An 18,677-nucleotide genomic window follows, 5' to 3' on the forward strand; every position below is an offset into this window, starting at 1 on the left:
ATGCTATTGTGATGCCTTGAATCAAAGCAGAAAGATTCCCTCCAGCTAAAGACTTCATCCAGCTCGATATGGGCCTCTGTACTTAGCATTCAGACAAAAGCAGCAAGGCAACTCTGATCTAGCACTAGAAGAGGTACTTTGACTGAAGCTTGGTCAAAGTGAAGTCCTCCTTGGGGAATCCCCACCACCCTACATTTCAGGATTTTATTAAAGCTGATTTACTATCTCCATCACATCATATACAAATTTATGTTAGATACTCACATCAAATGCCGAATCTCCATTTTGAAAGCAGCTAGTGCTGCTTGGTATATCCCATTCTTGGCTATGAGCAGCTCATTTTCCAGGGCAAAAGTCAATTCAGCCAGGTTAATTTTTCCATCCAAACTGAAATCTAAGGCCTGCAAGAAAGTTGGGATGGACAAACATGTCAGTTTTGATAGAAGAGAATATTTGTAGCTCAGGGTTGAACTGTGGGATCCTTGGTGCTCTCTGAGCTTGGTGGTTTTCTTGCAGACATTTCATTATCATACAGTCAGATGATGTTACCTAGTTTAGTAAGGAAACATCTGCAAGGAAATCACCAAGCTTAGAGAGCGCCAAGGACCCCACATGTCAGTTTTGATTTTTCTCATTTCCTTCTACCTGAGTATGAGATTTCACTCAACTTTCTCCCCCAATCTATTCCTGGAGAAGACTCAGATGATAAAAAGTTCTTTCCTTTCTTTCTAGTTCTCTTTTGTATGCAGCCCCCCCACCCCAAAAGCAAAATAAAACCCTCATATGCCAGAGAAAAAAATGTTTCAGCCTATTATGCCTTTAATAATAACTTCCCTTCCCTTTTGTCTCTTCTGTTTTAGAAGAAGACAAGATGGTAGCAAAGCATAAGCTGCAGGATGCCATTATTCTTACAAGAGTTGTTGATTTCTGATGTGGAATACTGTATATTTAGGAAGAGATGAGTGGAACTATAGAATGCAAATAATAAGATGGGTCTTGCTCAGGACCTCAGTGGAAACTACATACCTCAGCAGTTCCAATAGAACAATTCTTTGCATGGCAAAGTTTGATAAAATTTTGGGGTGGATACCAAATGGATAGATCTTATGAAAAATGGTTAATTTGATTCCATGGACATCAAATGCAGACCAGATGTTCACTTTGCACCAACCAGCAGAGTTCAGCAGCCAAATATATACTTAGGTGGATTCTGGGCATAGCTTCCATCTGTGATGTTGTGCCATCACAGTACTATAGGAATATAATGGTTGCTCTTGAAAATGGTGCACTTACCTCTGACTGGAGATGGACAATTGAGGAAGATCCATAATTTCTGCTTGCCCCATTGCAGAACATACCACTCACTGCTTTACTCTTGGACAAAGGCACCCCTCCCCATCACATGCATTTTGAATCTACTTTAAAAGTACTATGTAAGCCATCTTAAACCCTTCCAAGCAGATGGTCTTTGGTGCTTCATTCCAATACAGTAATAACTCTGATTTTCTACAGTACTTGGCAGACCCCTTCCACTCCAGCAGCTGATTGCTGCCCTATTCTGCCATTTTGCCCTGGCTCCAATCTTCTCTGCTGGTCAGGAGTTGCCTTTTAAAAATTATTTTGCAGCTGATCCAGTGATGGCCCATTAAGTTGTCCTGTTGCTTCCCACCTTCTAAACAAACATTTTTCAAACTTGGCAACTTTAAGATGTGTGCACCTCCACTCCCAGACTTCTGGGTATTGAAGTCGACACATTTTAAAGTTACCAGGTTCGACAAACATTGCTCTAGAACCAGGGTGTCAAACCTCCGGCCTGCGGGTTGGATGCATCATGCCAAAACTGCCCACCCCAGCTCCGGCAATGGGGAAAAATTCACGATATGTCACGACATGTCACGTGACATTGTGAGTTTGACAGCCCTGCTCTAGAAGGTCATTGCTCCATGCTAACCTTACTTCTCTTCAGTTGCTGTCCAGGTCAAAAGATTTTATTTTTGTTTTCCCATCCCTATTCAGAGTATTTGTCTTTTTTCTTAAATCTAAATGCACATGTTGGAATAAAGCTACAATGTTTCAGAAATGTTGGTTTTGTTTATATGATGCTGAATCATCGGTTCTTCCTTGCCATAAAGCTTATTTGGGTCTATAGTTGCATGTAGGGATGAAAAGACAATCCGTTCCCTTTGCTTTGGTTACTGAAGCCTCAAAGAACTGATGGTACGATATGGGGGGGAGGGGAGAAAACAGAAGAGCCTTTGTTTGTGCCAAGGGCAGGGAAAGCCATCCATTTGCAAACATCAGTGAAAGCTGTCTCCTACAAAAGCAAAGGCATGGAGACTAATGGGGAAGGAATAATCTCTAAACAGTGCTTCTCAACCTCAGCCACTTTAAGATGTGTGGACTAACTCCCAGAATCCCCTAGTCAGCATGCTGGCTGAAGAATTCTGGACTTGAAGTCCACACATCTTAAAGTAGCTGAGGTTAAGGAACACTGCTCTAAAAAGAAAAGGTAGGCACAGGGGCTAGCCAATGAGGATTGCCTTCCCTCCACAGGTGGGAGGAACAAAAAGCAAGAGAAAAACTAGTCAAATCCTATGGTGCTCATAGCCCTGATTGAATATCAATCCATCTGCATGCTGGGCTGAAATGTTTAAAAGAGGTTCAGAAACAGCTGGGAGTTGCATAGGAAATGAGCAACTTAGACTGCAATAGGGAATTCCCCTTGTTCACAAAGGCCTGAATAATCCACATTTTAACTGCACCACATCAGTTCACCCAGAAGCCCTGGGGGGGTGTAATTGTTAGGGAAGATGAAAGCTTTCTGACAAAGCGCTCTAAGCATTATCCCCAGTTTAAAATGTGTGGCATCCCATTTAAATCCTTTGTGGATTCTGAACATTACTTTCAATCTGCGGTTCAGATATATTTCTAACACTGCATTAGTAACTGGGTAACTATAGAATACATTACCTTCATGATCTCGAGACTATTCTCTATGCCTTGTTCTTGCCAAGCATCAAGAATTTGTTCCACTGCAGCATAGCCCATCCCATCATCCAGGCTGGAAAAGACACGGAAGCTGATTGTACTTGTCATTGCTGAGGGAGGGGTGGTACGTCTCCCACTTTCATCAAAGGCCTGGACAGGGAAGGGGGAGAAAAAGAGAGAAAAATTGCTTAACTTTTCTTCTTGATGGGTTTGATTTCCAGAAGAAGGCAAGTGTTTTCATTTGAGCATCCCCACCCTCCATATTTGTAATGGTATAGCCCAAAGGCCTCACCTCTCAGTAAGATTTAAGCTATAGATATGGTTTGGTCCCTCAGAATAAATCCAAATAAGCAATCCCTGAGCATATCTAGATTTTCCATCTCTTGAGGTTTTCTACTGTCATGGACAGTTTAATTGGTTTTCCTGTACATTGCAGACAGCTGGACTAGATCAGTGTTTTTCAAACTTGGCAACTATAAGACATGTGGACTTCAACTCCCAGAAATCTACAGCCAGCAGTTGAAGTCCACACATTTTAAAGTTGCCAAATTTGAAAAATAGTGGACTAGATGATCCTTGTGGCTCTTTACAACTCTATCATTCTATGATATTTGTGTGCAGCAAGGCCTCAGGATAATATTTAAGATTGAGCCACTGCTACTTTGTTTTATAAAGGCCAAACAGAAGTTTCAATTGTCATTTTCCAGATGAGTTTTATAATTTTGTTGATGAAGATGGCATATATAGATTAGGCCAAGTGCAGTCAATTAAACAGCAGCATCCATAAATATCCAATAAACTCCCGGGACAAGTAAAAAAAGAAAACTTGGGGAGAGGAAAGCTCAGTCAAGAGAAAAATACATCGTGCCAAAAAGCAATGAGATATTACAAGTATCTGATAAGGATATTTCCTCACTAAAAGATAGTGAGGTGCTAAAAGTGCTATTTTCGAAACAAAACTCAAGAAAACTTGACATTGATTGAATTAAATGTGTTGGAAATCAGAGCAGAATATTTGAGCGACATGCATGGAGAAAGCACATTGAGAGCACCTACCTGCATAGACAGATGCCGTTTCAATTGTCTGTATGGAGTGGAGGCAGAAGGTGGGAGAGGCTTCCCAATTTTAAAGAGCCCATAGAAAAAGTCTTCAATGCTCATTGTACCGTTGTTGTGGTCAAGGTTGCGAAATACTTCCTCCAGCATCTGAGGGGAAGCAAATGTTTCCAATTAGTGAAAATGTGCAGGGCCTCATGGGGAGAAAACATCCTAGTATAATTCAGAAAATTTGGTGTGACTGAAATTCACTGATGCAGTCTGAAACCCAGGGGGGAAAAAAGACTAGGAAACAGTAGGTGGCAGCATCTGACTAACCTCATCTGGGTTTACGAAAGGTTGATCTTGGTTAATGGTAACTCTCTGAGAACCCCCAGGGCTGTAGGGTAGACTGGGAAGCCCCAAAGCAGAAGGCAATGACAAACCCATACTGTTGCCAAGGAAACAGTATACATGTATCCATGAAGTAATTGGGAATTAAGTTGAACCCCCAAGTCTTTTTATGTTTTTTGAGCTTACTGAACTCAGTCTTAAACTTTTTCTAAATGCTGAACATCTAGCTGAGAATAGAATATTACACAGCTAGACCTGGATCTTGTGTTATTTAAGGAATGGCTCTGTATTTGTTTTCATGAGGATTCAACTTTAATAAAAGTTTCCAGAAATGCATAGGACAACCATATATTAGTCTCTGCAGCTTTTTCTCTGTTTTGTGGAAACCTTCCTACCCTAAAGAAGGACTAGCTTTTTAAAAAAACAACCCTCATGCCAAAGTAATATAAAGATGGGATTTTTTAGAATTCCTGTAGTTTTTAGAAAAGTAGAACACATAAAGGAAAAGAAGCATAGTGAAAAACCTCTTAGATCAGACCAAAATGCACCTACAGCCTTGTAAAATTATGAAAGTAGAAATACTGTTTGTCTTTGTTTTACTTCCAGGGGTAACAAAATCATGATGTTAACATTATTTTGTCAACTGAAGGATGCAGGGCACGGGGAGGGGAGATTTTGATGTCCCTGAAGAGTTGGAGGGGAGAATGTCATTTCATTATTCCCTATGGGGACTTTATATTGAGCCTACTGGGGGTCGGGGACCCCTGCCTTAGGGCATTAGTACTTTTCCTGGTATTTTGCAACTCTTCCCTCAGATCTGTTGTTCATATAGATTCAGTCTCTTGTTTCTTTTGCTTTGTTTTTCCTAGATGCTGCTTTAAAACTCTGCAACCTAAATATCCTGTTGAATATATGGGCCTTTTTTGCATCTGTGGGTATTAAACAATGAATTACTTCATAAACAGGTGCAGAGGCAGATGTCCTAGACCACGGGTGTCAAACTCACGACATCATATGACATGTCACGACATATCGTGACTATTTTTGCATTGCTGGAGCTGGGGTGGGCGTGGCCTCCATATGTTGCATATGAGGCTTAATAGACTTGCTGTATTTCATGTTCTGCAAAAAGTAGTGGAAACCATGCCATTGGTGATTTGCTACTAAATTTCAGCAAAGCGTTGGAGAGCTATAAAAACTTGACTGAGGGCTGCCTTCAGTCTATAACCTCAGAGTATTTCCCTCAAGCCATGTTTATGTTCAAATTCGCAAAGTTAAGGAAATAAGAATAGTATTTCCCAGCCATTATATTGACCTAGGGTAGGGCAGGACAGTGCTCAACTCTCATTAGGTACCTGAGTATCAATATTCTGCAAACCAAACTGCTCACAAATGGAGACAAGCTTCTTTCTGTTCAAGTGACCATCTCGGGAGATTCCAAGATTCTTGCAAACCTCATGTAACTTCTCCTCTATCCAGTCCTGAGAGGGGAAGATATTTTGAGATGTATTCAAGTCATCAGGATTCCAGAACCTCAACTGGCCTAAAAAGAAAGCAACAAAACTTGATTTGGGAGAGAAAAAACCCCCTCAACACTTGGAAAAGCAAACAGAGGAAAAACCACAAATAAAGCTAGTGAATCTTTCAAAAAGTATAAATTCTTATCAATGTTCTCCCTGATGAAAATCTAATTATATTAATATAGAGCCTCTTGCTATTCCTTACTGCTTATTTTAAATAATTTACAGATCCTATGTTGTTTATTATAGAGAGTCAATACTATAATGTCTAATAGACTCCTTGAACAATTAAAATAAATTAAGATCTGGATTAAAGAAAACATTTTTGATGTTTATCATAAAGCTCACGTACTTCTAACTGTGGCATGAACAGCTCTTTCATACAGTTTTTCCATCATGACATTGCCTTAATTTCATTTCTAATTCAGGTTGCGATAGTTTAAAACTGCTTGTTGCTGAAAATTGTTTCAGTTTTTCTCTTCTACTCTTCTTCTTCCAATCCTGCTTGTTGCAGACCTAATCTAGCTCCTATGGGCCACCCTGGACAGTTCCAAATTTACCATATAACATGGAGAACAGAATTATATGCCTCTTCTAGTCTGGTTTCTGCTCAATACGGATACTTTGAAGACAGACTGTATCTGTGATGAAACATAGTGAGGAGGTGGATTTCCAGGAGGGAGGGGGTACATTCCAGAGGAATAAGAGGCAACTTAGTCTGGATGTTTTGTGTGTGAGAGAGAGGGTGAAGACAGCCCCTCCTTAATAGTTCACAGTATATTGTAGATGCAGATATGACATCAGAGTGCTCTGTCTACCAGATTTTGTCTATAGATATGAAGCAATAAAGGACTCAGCTTGAAAGAATTTTAATGCGTCATTCTTGGTTTTGGGCCTGACAGTATCTTTAATATGTTGTTCAAAAGTACTTGACAATGTCTGAACCAAGAAAATTATTTTATTATTGCATCTGCACTTTGTTACAATGAATTGTACACACTCTAAAATTATAACTACAAGGAAAGGCAGAATTGTAATGTACTAAATAAATGGGATTGTAACAGCAATTTTGAAGCTCTGGAAATTAAACAATTTTTAAATGTAGAAAATAAATAAAAAATTTCCCTCTTCTCCCTGCTCTCAAATCCTTCTCCCAGTCCATTTTCTATTCCATTTATTTCAGAAGAAACTGGCACCATCTTCACTTACCTTCAGCTTCATATTCTTCACTGTCTTGTGATTGCCAATGCTGAGAAAGAAAGAAAGAGTTTATTTTAATACAGTAAATGTGTACACCCAACAGTGAGGGAATGCCCCCCCTGCTGCCTTGGCCCTGGCCCAGAGACCCTCCTTCTGCCAGAGACCCTCAGATCTGCCCCACTCCTGCCCAGGCCCCCATAGGCACCCTTGATGCAAACGATGTAGAGCTGGCCATGCCCACCCAGTAGGCCACCCAGTAGGCCGCGCTCACCCTGGCCATACCCACATGGCCCCCCCGAGGGCAACTGCAATGCTGATGCGGCCCTCAATGAAATTGAGTTTGACACCCCTGGTCTAGCCCAAGCTGCTTGCAGCTGAAGTCCCAGATCACAAATCTAAACATCGGTGAACAGCATGCTTGGAATTGGTGAGAGTACTGATCTTCTTTCTTCTATCTACTATGTAAATCCTTGAAAAGATCCCCAAAGCAAGAAAACCTCCAGAAGTGAAGGGAGGGGACTATATCTCCATTCCCTTACAGATGGAAGCGGCAAATTAATATCAAAGGAGGGAAGAGATATATTAAAATTTGATTTAAAATACTTCAGTCTGGACAAATTTAGGGACTAAAAATTGTCAAGATTATACCCTAAATTTTTTTTTGATGGAATTATAAAAATATATAACAAAAATAACTTTTTGATTGAAAGAAAAACTGAAAAAAGAAATAATTGCTGACATCTAGTGGAGACTCAGAGAATAGAACACTTAACAATAAGGACTCAGAAATTGGCAGAATGCCTAGACACAAAGAAAAAGTTGTTCCTTTGAATTGCAAATAACCTTGAAGACAGCTGGGAACAAAGGAAGAGCCAGCTAAAGATTAAAAAGTGTTTGAAAGGAAAAACAAAAAACAAGACACCTGGACTAATCTAAGAACTGTTAATGGAAAAGAAAAAGCTTGGCTTTTTGGCTAATCCTTTAGAGGAGAATCTGTAGGAAGGATTTAAAGTGGTTCAACATACTGAACTGTAATTTTGACTGACTGATAAATTAACTTTTGAATTAAAACTTTGATGAAAGACTATTTGAAGGGGGGAGGCAACATGGATATCATATACATATCAAAAAATGACAGGATGCCACATTCAATATTTTCTCCTGAAGGACATAGCCTGGAAAATCAAGGGCCTCCAGAAGCAATACTTCAAGGAAAGATAAATACTTTCCAGGAGGTAATATATGTAATGTTAGGACAAATACAAATACTTGACGATAGACTCAAACCATGAGGAAATCCGAAACAACTTTGATGATTTAAATAAGCATATTTCCAATCTAAATTTACAATTAAAAACACCCAGGAAATAACAACAAAGACACAAATAAATCAGACAGCAGAATAAATCAGACAGCAGACTACAAATCAGAAGAGTTTGATCAAATTGATGAAACAACAAAAGACAAGAATTACAATTTGACACAAACAGGAAAAAAATCTTCAAGGTTCTGATACAACAAGAAAAATGGAATTATCAGGAGAACCATCAAAGTTTGGGAGACAGAAAGTATTTATCTTACTTACTTCATCTTTTGTATTCCCAACAATGTTTGTAAAAATACAGGAACTTCTGGGTAAGTGGAATACATCAACTTGGAAAATTACTTGGCAAAAGAAGAAGACCAGAGACAGATACAGGAGATTTGACTACAGTAGTCCTACCAGATGGACTATTAGGTGAATAAACATTTGTTTGAATATGGCTAAAAGAACAGAGAATTTTGAACACAAAGGGGCCTTATAGCAAGAAGGATAAGAGATTTAAGTAATATAGTATGTTTTATAATATATGAAATGTCAAAATAGTAGGTTGATGTAACTTTTATTAATATATAAATGAAATAAAAACTGATTAAAATGATGTTATATCTAGATATTATAAGATAGGTAAGTATAGTATTTTTATAATACATGATATAAAATATTGGGAGGATATATTTAAATGGGAAAATTTGGACAGTTAGATGACTAATATGAAGAAATTATGACTGATAAGGATTGGATTGAATATAAAGGAATTTAAGCAAACAAAAATTATAAAAATAGAATGTATGCTGAACTAATGAGATGATGGTTATGAGAATAATATAAGCTGAAAAAAATGTTTTATATATATAGATAGATTATTTTTATTTGTATAAATATAAAAATGCCTATATCTAATCATTTATATATTGAAAATATTAAGAATTATATTTTGGCTAAGGTTGAAGGAGAATACAAATGGGAGAAGGGAAGATAAAGAAATGTATCATTAATTAATATATTAATTATGGAATTATTAAATTTAATTATTATTGATTGTTAATTAATTATTATTGTCCTTTTTTTCTTGTTAAAATATAAACCAAGACAACATGCTGTACACCAGGCACTGGAGATTGTTATAGTTAAAAACTAATAAAATATCTATTAAAAAAATGTGGATGCTAAATTGGGGCATCGGGTAGGAGATATAGGAGTATAGCCAGCCGTACTAAAAGGCTGAAGAACAGCTTTTATCCATGGGCTGTTAGGCTTTTGAATGGGAAATAATTTAATATAATATAATATAAACTTAATAATATAAACTTTGCATAATTGACTTGCGAGGCCGGTGTCATAGTGTTCCATAGCCCTCTCTGACTGGTTTACAAACTCAGCATATTGCCCCCAGCAATATGGGTCCTCACTATACTGACCTTGGAAGGATGGAAGGCTGAGTCAACTCTGAGCCAGTGAAGATCGAACTGCTGGCAGTGGGCAGAGTTAGCCTGCAATACTGCATTCCAACCACTGTCACCACAGCATTTAGGACATGCAAGAATGATTCAATGTTTCCATTTGGCAGAGAGGAAAACCAAGGAGGAGGCACATGCCCAGGGAACGGTGTTCTCAGATTTTCAAGAACAGCTACTACATTTTGCCACAACAAATGCCCTTCTTCCTTGCCCCTCCCCAATCGAAGTCCTGGGAATGCAAATATACAAACAGTAGAACCAATGTAGCTTGGCCAGGATTATATAATTTATTCAGAAGCTGAGCATGAGCAGTAAAAGGATATTCCCCCAAAGGATATAGAACAATCAAACAGGATTATTACAGAGTCCTGGATTATACAACTTCACATGGCATGGATGGATTTAAAATACAGGGTAAATTCAATTTAACAGATCTTAGCAGAACAGACTCTACATTTGACAGGCTCAATTTTGGCGAGAATTTACATCATTTGCTTAATGCATCATATGCACATGACACAAACTGTGTAATTTTATGCTGCTTTATGTCATTTCTGTAGATTACATAATGATGGCATTGTGCCAGTAATGAACGAATGATGTAATATGCAAGTATTTCATATGTAATGTAAGTGCCTGAATAATAAGACAGCCTTTCTCCAATTAGCCTATTAAAATGTTTCAGAGTCCCATGGGAAAAAAGTACATCTTCCTATGGATAGACAAACATCACATCTCTTCCCTTGACAAAAGCATGCAAGAGAAGAAACTCATAGCACAACAAAAACAGAGGAAAGCACAAAAAGAAAGATTATGTACATGTGTGCTGATCTACAGCATAGAAATATACCAATGCTGTTCACAGATGTTTAGTAAATACCCACCCCCCTTGTTTCCTGCACACAAAAGAAAGATCAGACAACTACAAGTTGGATAATAGAAAATATCCATAGAAATCAATCAGACAACCAGGCGTTCCTGTTACCACCTAGAAAACAAGCCATCTAAGGACAGGGTTGAATACCAAGGCAAGGTCTCTGCATTATCAGGACCCTGAGTCCTTCTCCTTCATGAGATCCATTCTAAAAGCATTAAGTGGCAAATGTGATATGGTTTTTTTTACATGTCTATCCCCATTCATATATATAGCAGAAAAGAGGTCCATTTCTACATTAAAAAGGCATGGGGAGAAAGGGATGAGACCAATGCACACTGTCATTCTACGATCCTTTGAAAAGATGAACTGAAGCAATTGGACAGGTGAGACTTCATCACCCTCAGCAGAAAATCACTTTTACTCAGATTTTCCTGCATGATTTAGACCCCCATCTCATTTTGCAAAGGGACAGGACAGAGGAGTAAACAAATGCATTTCTAGTTTTCAAATACACATGCTACTTCCAAACTGCAACAAGAAGAGAGGACTCTGTAACTACAAACCTAGAACTAGAACAATTGATTGCTTCAAGGATTTGGGAGCTTGTTTTTCTTCTTTTGGTTCAACATCTGTCATTCCATATGGACAGCACTGAGCTATAAGAATCTGACAGTAGCAAAGATGCCGCTGATGTGACAAGTGATGGCAACGGTTGGTTTATTTTTAAAGTAGTCATCTAAACAGTTGCAACTGAAATATCTCCCAATGCGTCTAGGAGAGGGGTGTCAAACTGCCAGCCCACAGGCCGGTTGCAACATATGGAGGCCACGCCCACCCCAGCAATGCAAAAATAGTCACGATATGTCACGACATGTCATATGATGTCGTGAGTTTGACACCCGTGGTCTAGGACATTTGCCTCTGCACCTGTTTATGAAGTAATTCATTGTTTAATACCCACAGATGCAAAAAAAGGCCCATATATTCAACAAGAAATTTAGGTTGCAGAGTTTTAAAGCAGCATCTAGGAAAAACAAAGCAAAAGAAACAAGAGACTGAATCTATATGAACAACAGATCTGAGGGAAGAGTTGCAAAATACCAGGAAAAGTACTAATGCCCTAAGGCAGGGGTCCCCAACCCCCAGGCTATGGACTGGTACCGGTCTGGTGTCCATTAGGAACTGGTCCATGCAAGTGAGTGAAGCTTCATTTGCACATGTGCAGTTTGCAAAACCATGACATCCCCCCTCCCCGGTCTGTGGAAAAACTGTTTTTCATGGAACTAGTTGCTTGTACCCAAAAGATTGGGGACTGCTGCCTAAGGCATTTTTATTCCTACTACACTACCAGGAGAACAATGCAAACTGGATCAGGTCCTCTGCCTTTAAAAACCTCTGTATTATAGTTTCTGGTACTCATTATCCAAAAGGCTGAGAAGGAATTGGGATTCCAATATTCCTAACTCTCCCTGTTCCCAGGTTTATATGGATGAGAGAACTGTTGCAAGAATTATGTCTAGAGTGGATGGAGAAATAAGGGAACTGAATTCCATCCCATCTGGATGGCATGAGATTAGAAAAACATATCTTAGATCACTGTTTCTCAACTCTAGCAATCTTAAGGGCATGCTGGGTGGGGAATTTTGGGACTTGAAGTCTCTACGTTTTAAAGCTGCCAAGGTTGAGAAACACCGCCTTATATTATGTCATTACCTCTGACCATTCTGGATATTAACAGACTAGTCTTCTCAGTGGTAATGTTTTGGAAACAGTCACAATAAAGTCTTTGCACAAGCTTCACACAGGATAATGTTTGTATTAAACTGTAAAATGGTTTAATCTTTGGTTTTATATTATAGCTCCTCCTTCTATTCATCAATCTTTTTTTCTTTCGTCAATGCAAACAGAAATTATTTTATTAATTCTCTTTCTACTTTGGCAAGTACTTTATTTTTCAAAACCAAAAATAGAATGTAAAATACTAAAAGCATATATTCGAATTAATACTAAACAGATTCTGAAATCACTGAATAGTTTAAAGCCTAGTGACAGAGACACAGTGTAAGAGTTCTTCCCAGATAGATAATTTTGAGACTATTAATATAAACCACCAACTGCAAACCACTCTTCCCTGGTTCATAGGAAGGTTGTAAGAAAGAGAATAAAAGTCTCTACCCTAGAGCACATGGAGATATATTACTTTTGAATTAAAAAATACTTCATGTTGAAATTCTTTTACCCCTATCTCTTTCATCTCAATAAATGTTGCTAAAGAGAACTTTGAGAAACGTGCATGGGAAATAATTCATGTGGGCGAATAGAATAGAACAGGGGTCTTCAAACTTGGCCCTTTTATGACTTGTGGACTTCAACTCCCAGAATTCCTCAGCCAGGGAGTTGAAGTCCACAAGTCATAAAAGGGCCAAGTTTGAAGACCCCTGGAATAGAATATACTCTACTGAAAGAACATGGAGAACAGTTCCCAAAGGAATGCATTCATTGCCTGGAGCAATGCAAGAGCAGTTCCTTCCCCGCATGTCAAAAGTCTTTGTTAGTTTTATATATCATTAAAATCAATTGACTCACCATAGTTTTCAAACATACTTAATTTTAAGCATAATTTAAAACCATAAATTAATATAATAAAATCATATAAAAAATTGGTGCCTATGTGTCAGTGTGGATTCCTGGCAACAGTGTTGACCACTGACAACAAGTCCCTGCAGTTCTCTTGGCAAGATTTTAGAAACGGTTTGCCATCCTTCCTAGGATGGAGGGTGTCACTGGCCCAAGGTTACCCAGCTGGCTTCTTGCCTAAGGAGGATTAGCGCTCTCACAGTCTCTCGTTTTCTACCCTGTGCCTTAACTACTACAACAAATTAGCTCTTAAAATCATCACATCCTATCACATCACATTACAGGAAAGTAAAGTAACATGATGATGTTAATTCACCCTGGGCAACATCAGCTGTCAAAGCCTCTGTGGAATAGGGCTCTGATGAGGAGATCTTTGAAATAAATTATTTTGCAGATCTTAACAACTGGATAGGTTTGTAATGGGAGTTGCAAAGGCTCCAACAGGCCCAAAGGTGTTTAGATATCTGCAACTTGCAGAGCAGAACACTGCAAGAAGAAGAAAAAATGTGTGAAATTCAAGAAAAGTGTTAAGGACAATTGAAAAAGAAGAAGGATGGATAAAGCAGTAGAAAAGAACTGGGGGCCCTTTTGGACAATGATGCTCAGGCCATCTTCCTATGAAATGTATTTCATCAAAGAACACCCACCCTTCCTGTGATATTCTGAAAATTCATATCAACAGCAGGACAAGCCACACACCTGTCAACCTCAACTTAATTTTGATGACTAATCGGCACAAATGGCAAAGCTCTGGCAAGTCTGTTCTTTTACAAGCATCTCCACTTGGCCAGTTCAGATTAAGGGCCCCCCATTGTATCTGGATGCTGCCACACCAGTCTCAGCTGGCAGATCTTCTTTGCACACACGCTTCCTCATTACCATACCCGATACTCAACAAGAGCTTCATTGTGAAGGGAAGGCAAATGAGGTCAGAGGTCACTAAACCCAAAATGGCTGCCTCCAAAGACAAGCCAACAGATTGCAGCTAAGACAAAAGGGGACACTCTCTATGGATTCTATGGACCATAAACCTCCTCCTCCCCCAGCCATGCCAGGTACTTTCATACAGACAGCTATTGTTCTGCAGCTGGATGAGGGTCGCACACATTAGGGAGGGGGGGGAGCCCTTGCCCATGCGAGATTCCAGGAATATATTAGTTCGATAGACCCAAGCCTTTGCTAGCCCAAAGAACAGATGGCTGAAAGTTTCACAATGACCAAACTCAAAACCTACAGAAGCATCTGTGGTTGAGAATTCCTTAATGCAATCTTTCCTCCCTTCTTTCAGAGTTCCCTCTTCCACCCGACCATCTGCTGCAGCACGACAGCCTTTTCTTCTCTCCCAGAATGTATCATTAATTAAAATGATCAAATGCACAGATACCATGCTGTTATTTCGTGATGTCCAGGCACTTAGACTTTAGAGTCTGAGACACAAGCCTAAAATCATGCCCAGCTGATATAAAATGTCCTTCGGGATGCATCAACTTGTCTTGGTTGCACTGCACTTTAGTGAAATATAACTCTTGCCGATTCCAAAAATTCCTCAGACATACGGATATTTTGCATTTTGATACATTGAATGAGCCATTCTTGATACACACTGACCTTGAGTCACATCTTCCTTTCAGAGGGGTTGTTAATCCCTAGCTAATTGAAGCCATTGTTTATGGCTGTCTCTAAAGAAAAAGCAAAAAGGAAAATTGTCCCATTCCCAATCTCAGATCCTTAGCAAAAACAGGAGTTCTCTAAGGCCTTGTGCTCATAAGAAGGTCAAAAAGACTACGCTTAGCTCAGATTGAGGGACGCGGTGGCTCAGTGGGTTAGGACGCTGAGCTTGTCGATCAGATGGTCGGCAGTTTGGCGGGTCGAATCCCGAGTGCCGCATAACAGAGTGAGCGCCTGTTACTCGTCCCAGCTTCTGCCAACCTAGCAGTTCGAAAGCACATAAAAATGCAAGTAGAAAAATAGGGACCACTCCGGTGGGAAGGTAACAGCGTTCCGTGCGCCTTTGGCGTCTAGTCATGCCGGCCACATGACCACGGAGACGTCCTCGGACAAGCGCTGGCTCTTCGGCTTTGAAACGGAGATGAGCACCGGCCCCTAGAGTCGGAAACGACTAGCACGCATGTGCGGGGGAAACTTTACTTTACCTTTAGCTCAGATTATTTATTTTGTAATGAGCCTATCACAATCATGTGAAACGTGCGCAGCTTTTTACAATGATAAAAAGGCAAAGTGCCTTTAAGTGAAGCTCAGCTCCTATTGCATTTTAAAAAAATAGCCCTGGGCTTCTCTATTGATCTTCTACCCAAGTATTAACCAGGCTGATCTTGCTTAATTTCTGAATCTAGACAAAGATATCCAGCTGTCTTGTACGGCTATTTTACAATCATAAGACACCAATCTCCCACATTCAGCAAGATTAACAGTTTAACAGCTGCATTTGCCCAACATACTACACAAAATTATTTTTAAACAAGATTAGTTTTGGGGGTGGTTTTGCATGTAATGCGTATTCAGCCCATTTAGTTAGCATATGAGCCTGTGAAAAGTATTGTGCCAACTCATACAATAGATCAGTCCAACAACCAATTAAACATGTTGTGTAAATCCATTCAAATAGTCTAACTGATATGCCAAATCTTATAATTAGAGACTGTATATTTTAGGTTGCTGGATCCTAGAGCAAACAAGCAGAGGCATGGTTTTTTGCACTGAATCATCTTGTGAGCTTTCCCGGTGACATCTGTCTGACCACTGCACTGCTGGGACAACTAACTAGACTTTGTGCTAATTCTAGAAGATCTTGATTATGTTTCAGCAGGTGACTGCTGAGATAGAGAGAAGAGAGAAATCTGCAAATATATAGGAAAAAAATACCAAAGGATAAGAACTGTTTGACAATGGACCCAATTATCCAGGAAGATGATGAGTGTGTTCAAGTGGAAACCAGGCATACATCTGTTAAGAATGCTTTAATTTAAATTCCTGCACTGAGCAAAGGTTTCTCAATGCCCTAATGGCCCTTTCCAACTCCACGATGGATGGATAGGGTTGTAAAAAGAACATTCCATCATTTATTTCCTTCTCTTACTCTTCTATTTGCTAGATTTATTATTTGCTTGATGTGTATCCTATTTTCTTCCAGCAACTCAAAGCATATGTCTTCTAGTTTTTCTCCAGAACAACCCTTTCAGGTAGGTTGGCTGAGAAAGACTGTCTAGTTCTAAATCATATATAGTAACCTTCCATGACTATGAGGAGACCGTGGATCTCCTTAAACCTAGTTTGGCATCTTCATTAGAATATCAGACTTACTCATAGTTTAACTGCAGCAACTTAGTACTTGGGCTGAAAAGCATTTACGGAATATTCTTTTGGCTCAACTTTGTCTTTCCTAAAGTTACATGAGGACTACGCTCAGTGGTTGTAACTCTGGCCTTTGTCCAAAGATAATCTTCCCCATAACCATCAAATAAATCACTGTCTGTAGCTCCTGGTCCATGTGCAGTTCCAGCAGTTCACTCTTGGCAGCTAATAAAGTTCTCTCTGCATTAATAGGAGTTATCTTATTTTGCTTCTGTCCTCTCTGGATGTTCTTTGCAAAGTAAAACTGGAACTGCATTCCATTTTGATGCAAGGGATAAGCAAAGATAAGGCAAAAAGAAATTCAGCATAAGTTTAAAAGCCACTAGTGATTGTCCTGGGCCATAGCTCCATTAATACTTGGCACCATTTTGTGAGTGCTCATCCTCCTTGAATTTTGGGAGGTACCTAGAAGTAGAACAAGACTTAAGATGGCAATTCCGGTACTAGTAACTGTTCAGGATAACTCACAGTTTTTTCTAACTGTTGATTGCCTGTTGCCACATTTATCAGCTTACCTTTTTCTCATCAGGAGAAGGGGACAGCAGAGAATGGGATGATTCAATAGTATCATTGATGCAATGAACATGAGCAATAGCAATAGCAATAGCAATTAGACTAATATACCCCTTCACAGCCCTCTCTAAGTGGTTTACAGTCAGCATATTGCCCCCAACAATCTGGATCCTCATTTTATTGACTTCGGATGGATGGAAGGCTGAGTCAACCTTGAGCCAGTGAGAAGCAAAATGCCGAACTGCTGGCAGTCGGCAGTCAGCAGAAGTAGCCTGCAGTACTGCATTCTAACCACTGCACCACCATAGCTCACTCTGCAAACGCTGGGAGTGAATCGAAGCACCCCTCCTAGATTTTCACAGCCCTAACACAATATTCTTTTTTCGTACAGGTAGTCCTCGACGTATGACCACAATTGAGCCCAAAATTTATGTTGCTAAGTAAGACATTTGTTAAGTGAATTTTGTCCCATTTTACCACCTTTCTTGCCACAGTTGTTAAGTCAATCCCTGCAGTTGTTAAGTTTGGGACATGGTTGTTAAGTGAATATGGCTTCCCCATTGCCTTTGCTTGTCAGAAGGTAAAATGGTCATAAGTCACTTCTTCCAGTGCCATTGTAAATTTGAACAGTCACTAAATGAACTGTTAGTAAGTCAGAGACTACTGTATAACTGTGCCTCTCTTATGAAGTGGAGACCTATGCCAGTCTAATCTATTGATTTTTCAATGCAAAATAATTATGTTGTTTTAGTTCAACTTAAGTTTCTCTACATTCTGCATTCTCTGCTTCACTTTGAATTCCTTCTAAAATGTATTTTCAATATGCTTTTCCATGGTGCCTATAAAGCCAGAAACCAACAAGCTGCAGTATGCAAAGATGGACTTTAGGTAGCAAAACTCCAGCCCCATGGTCTACAGCAGTGTTTCTCGATCTCAGCAACTTTGACCTTATGCGTGCGAGCTAGTGAATTCTGGGAGTTGAAGTCCATATATCTTACAATTTAATAATTCTTGAAAGAAACATTAAAACACGTTGCACATATGCATACAGAAGGATTTTCAATCTTAATTCCAGTCTCCCTTCTCTTTATCTACCTTGCTTGCTTTTAAATCCTTACCTCATCACAGTCATTGCTGGAGAGACGGGATGAGAGAGCATCGTTGTTCAAAGGCTCAATCACTGTCACCTCTGCAAATTCCTCCACGGTTTGCTGAAACTCTGGTAAGGACCGCCTCCCATAGCGCTTTCCATCCTTGATGTATTTGGGCTGGGCTTCAGGTGAAGAATCTAGAGATGAGATGGAATCCATGATGTTAAGAACAGCATAGACTGGTTTGTAGCCTGTCTGCAATAGCAAATGGGTTAGATCAGTGTTTCTCAACCGTGGCCCCTTGACAAT

General features: G+C 39.4%; 1 protein-coding gene across 4 annotated transcripts in view; it reads right to left on the minus strand.

Annotated features, from left to right (window-relative positions):
* The window catches only part of NIN (ninein), a 113,857-nt gene that overhangs the window by 46,518 nt on the left and 48,662 nt on the right, over positions 1-18,677 (minus strand). For all 4 annotated transcript variants that reach the window (XM_081340046.1, XM_081340045.1, XM_081340044.1 and 1 more), the window contains exons 5-10: positions 18,396-18,565; positions 7,107-7,146; positions 5,733-5,920; positions 4,045-4,194; positions 2,971-3,138; positions 265-401 (exon numbers count right to left, since the gene is read on the minus strand). In XM_081340046.1, coding sequence (XP_081196172.1) covers positions 265-401; positions 2,971-3,138; positions 4,045-4,194; positions 5,733-5,920; positions 7,107-7,146; positions 18,396-18,565 — 853 coding nt within the window. The remainder of the gene's footprint in view (positions 1-264; positions 402-2,970; positions 3,139-4,044; positions 4,195-5,732; positions 5,921-7,106; positions 7,147-18,395; positions 18,566-18,677) is intronic.

The sequence above is a fragment of the Vipera berus genome (genome assembly GCF_964194415.1).
Source record: "Vipera berus genome assembly, chromosome: 1".
NCBI classification, from domain to species: domain Eukaryota; kingdom Metazoa; phylum Chordata; class Lepidosauria; order Squamata; family Viperidae; genus Vipera; species Vipera berus.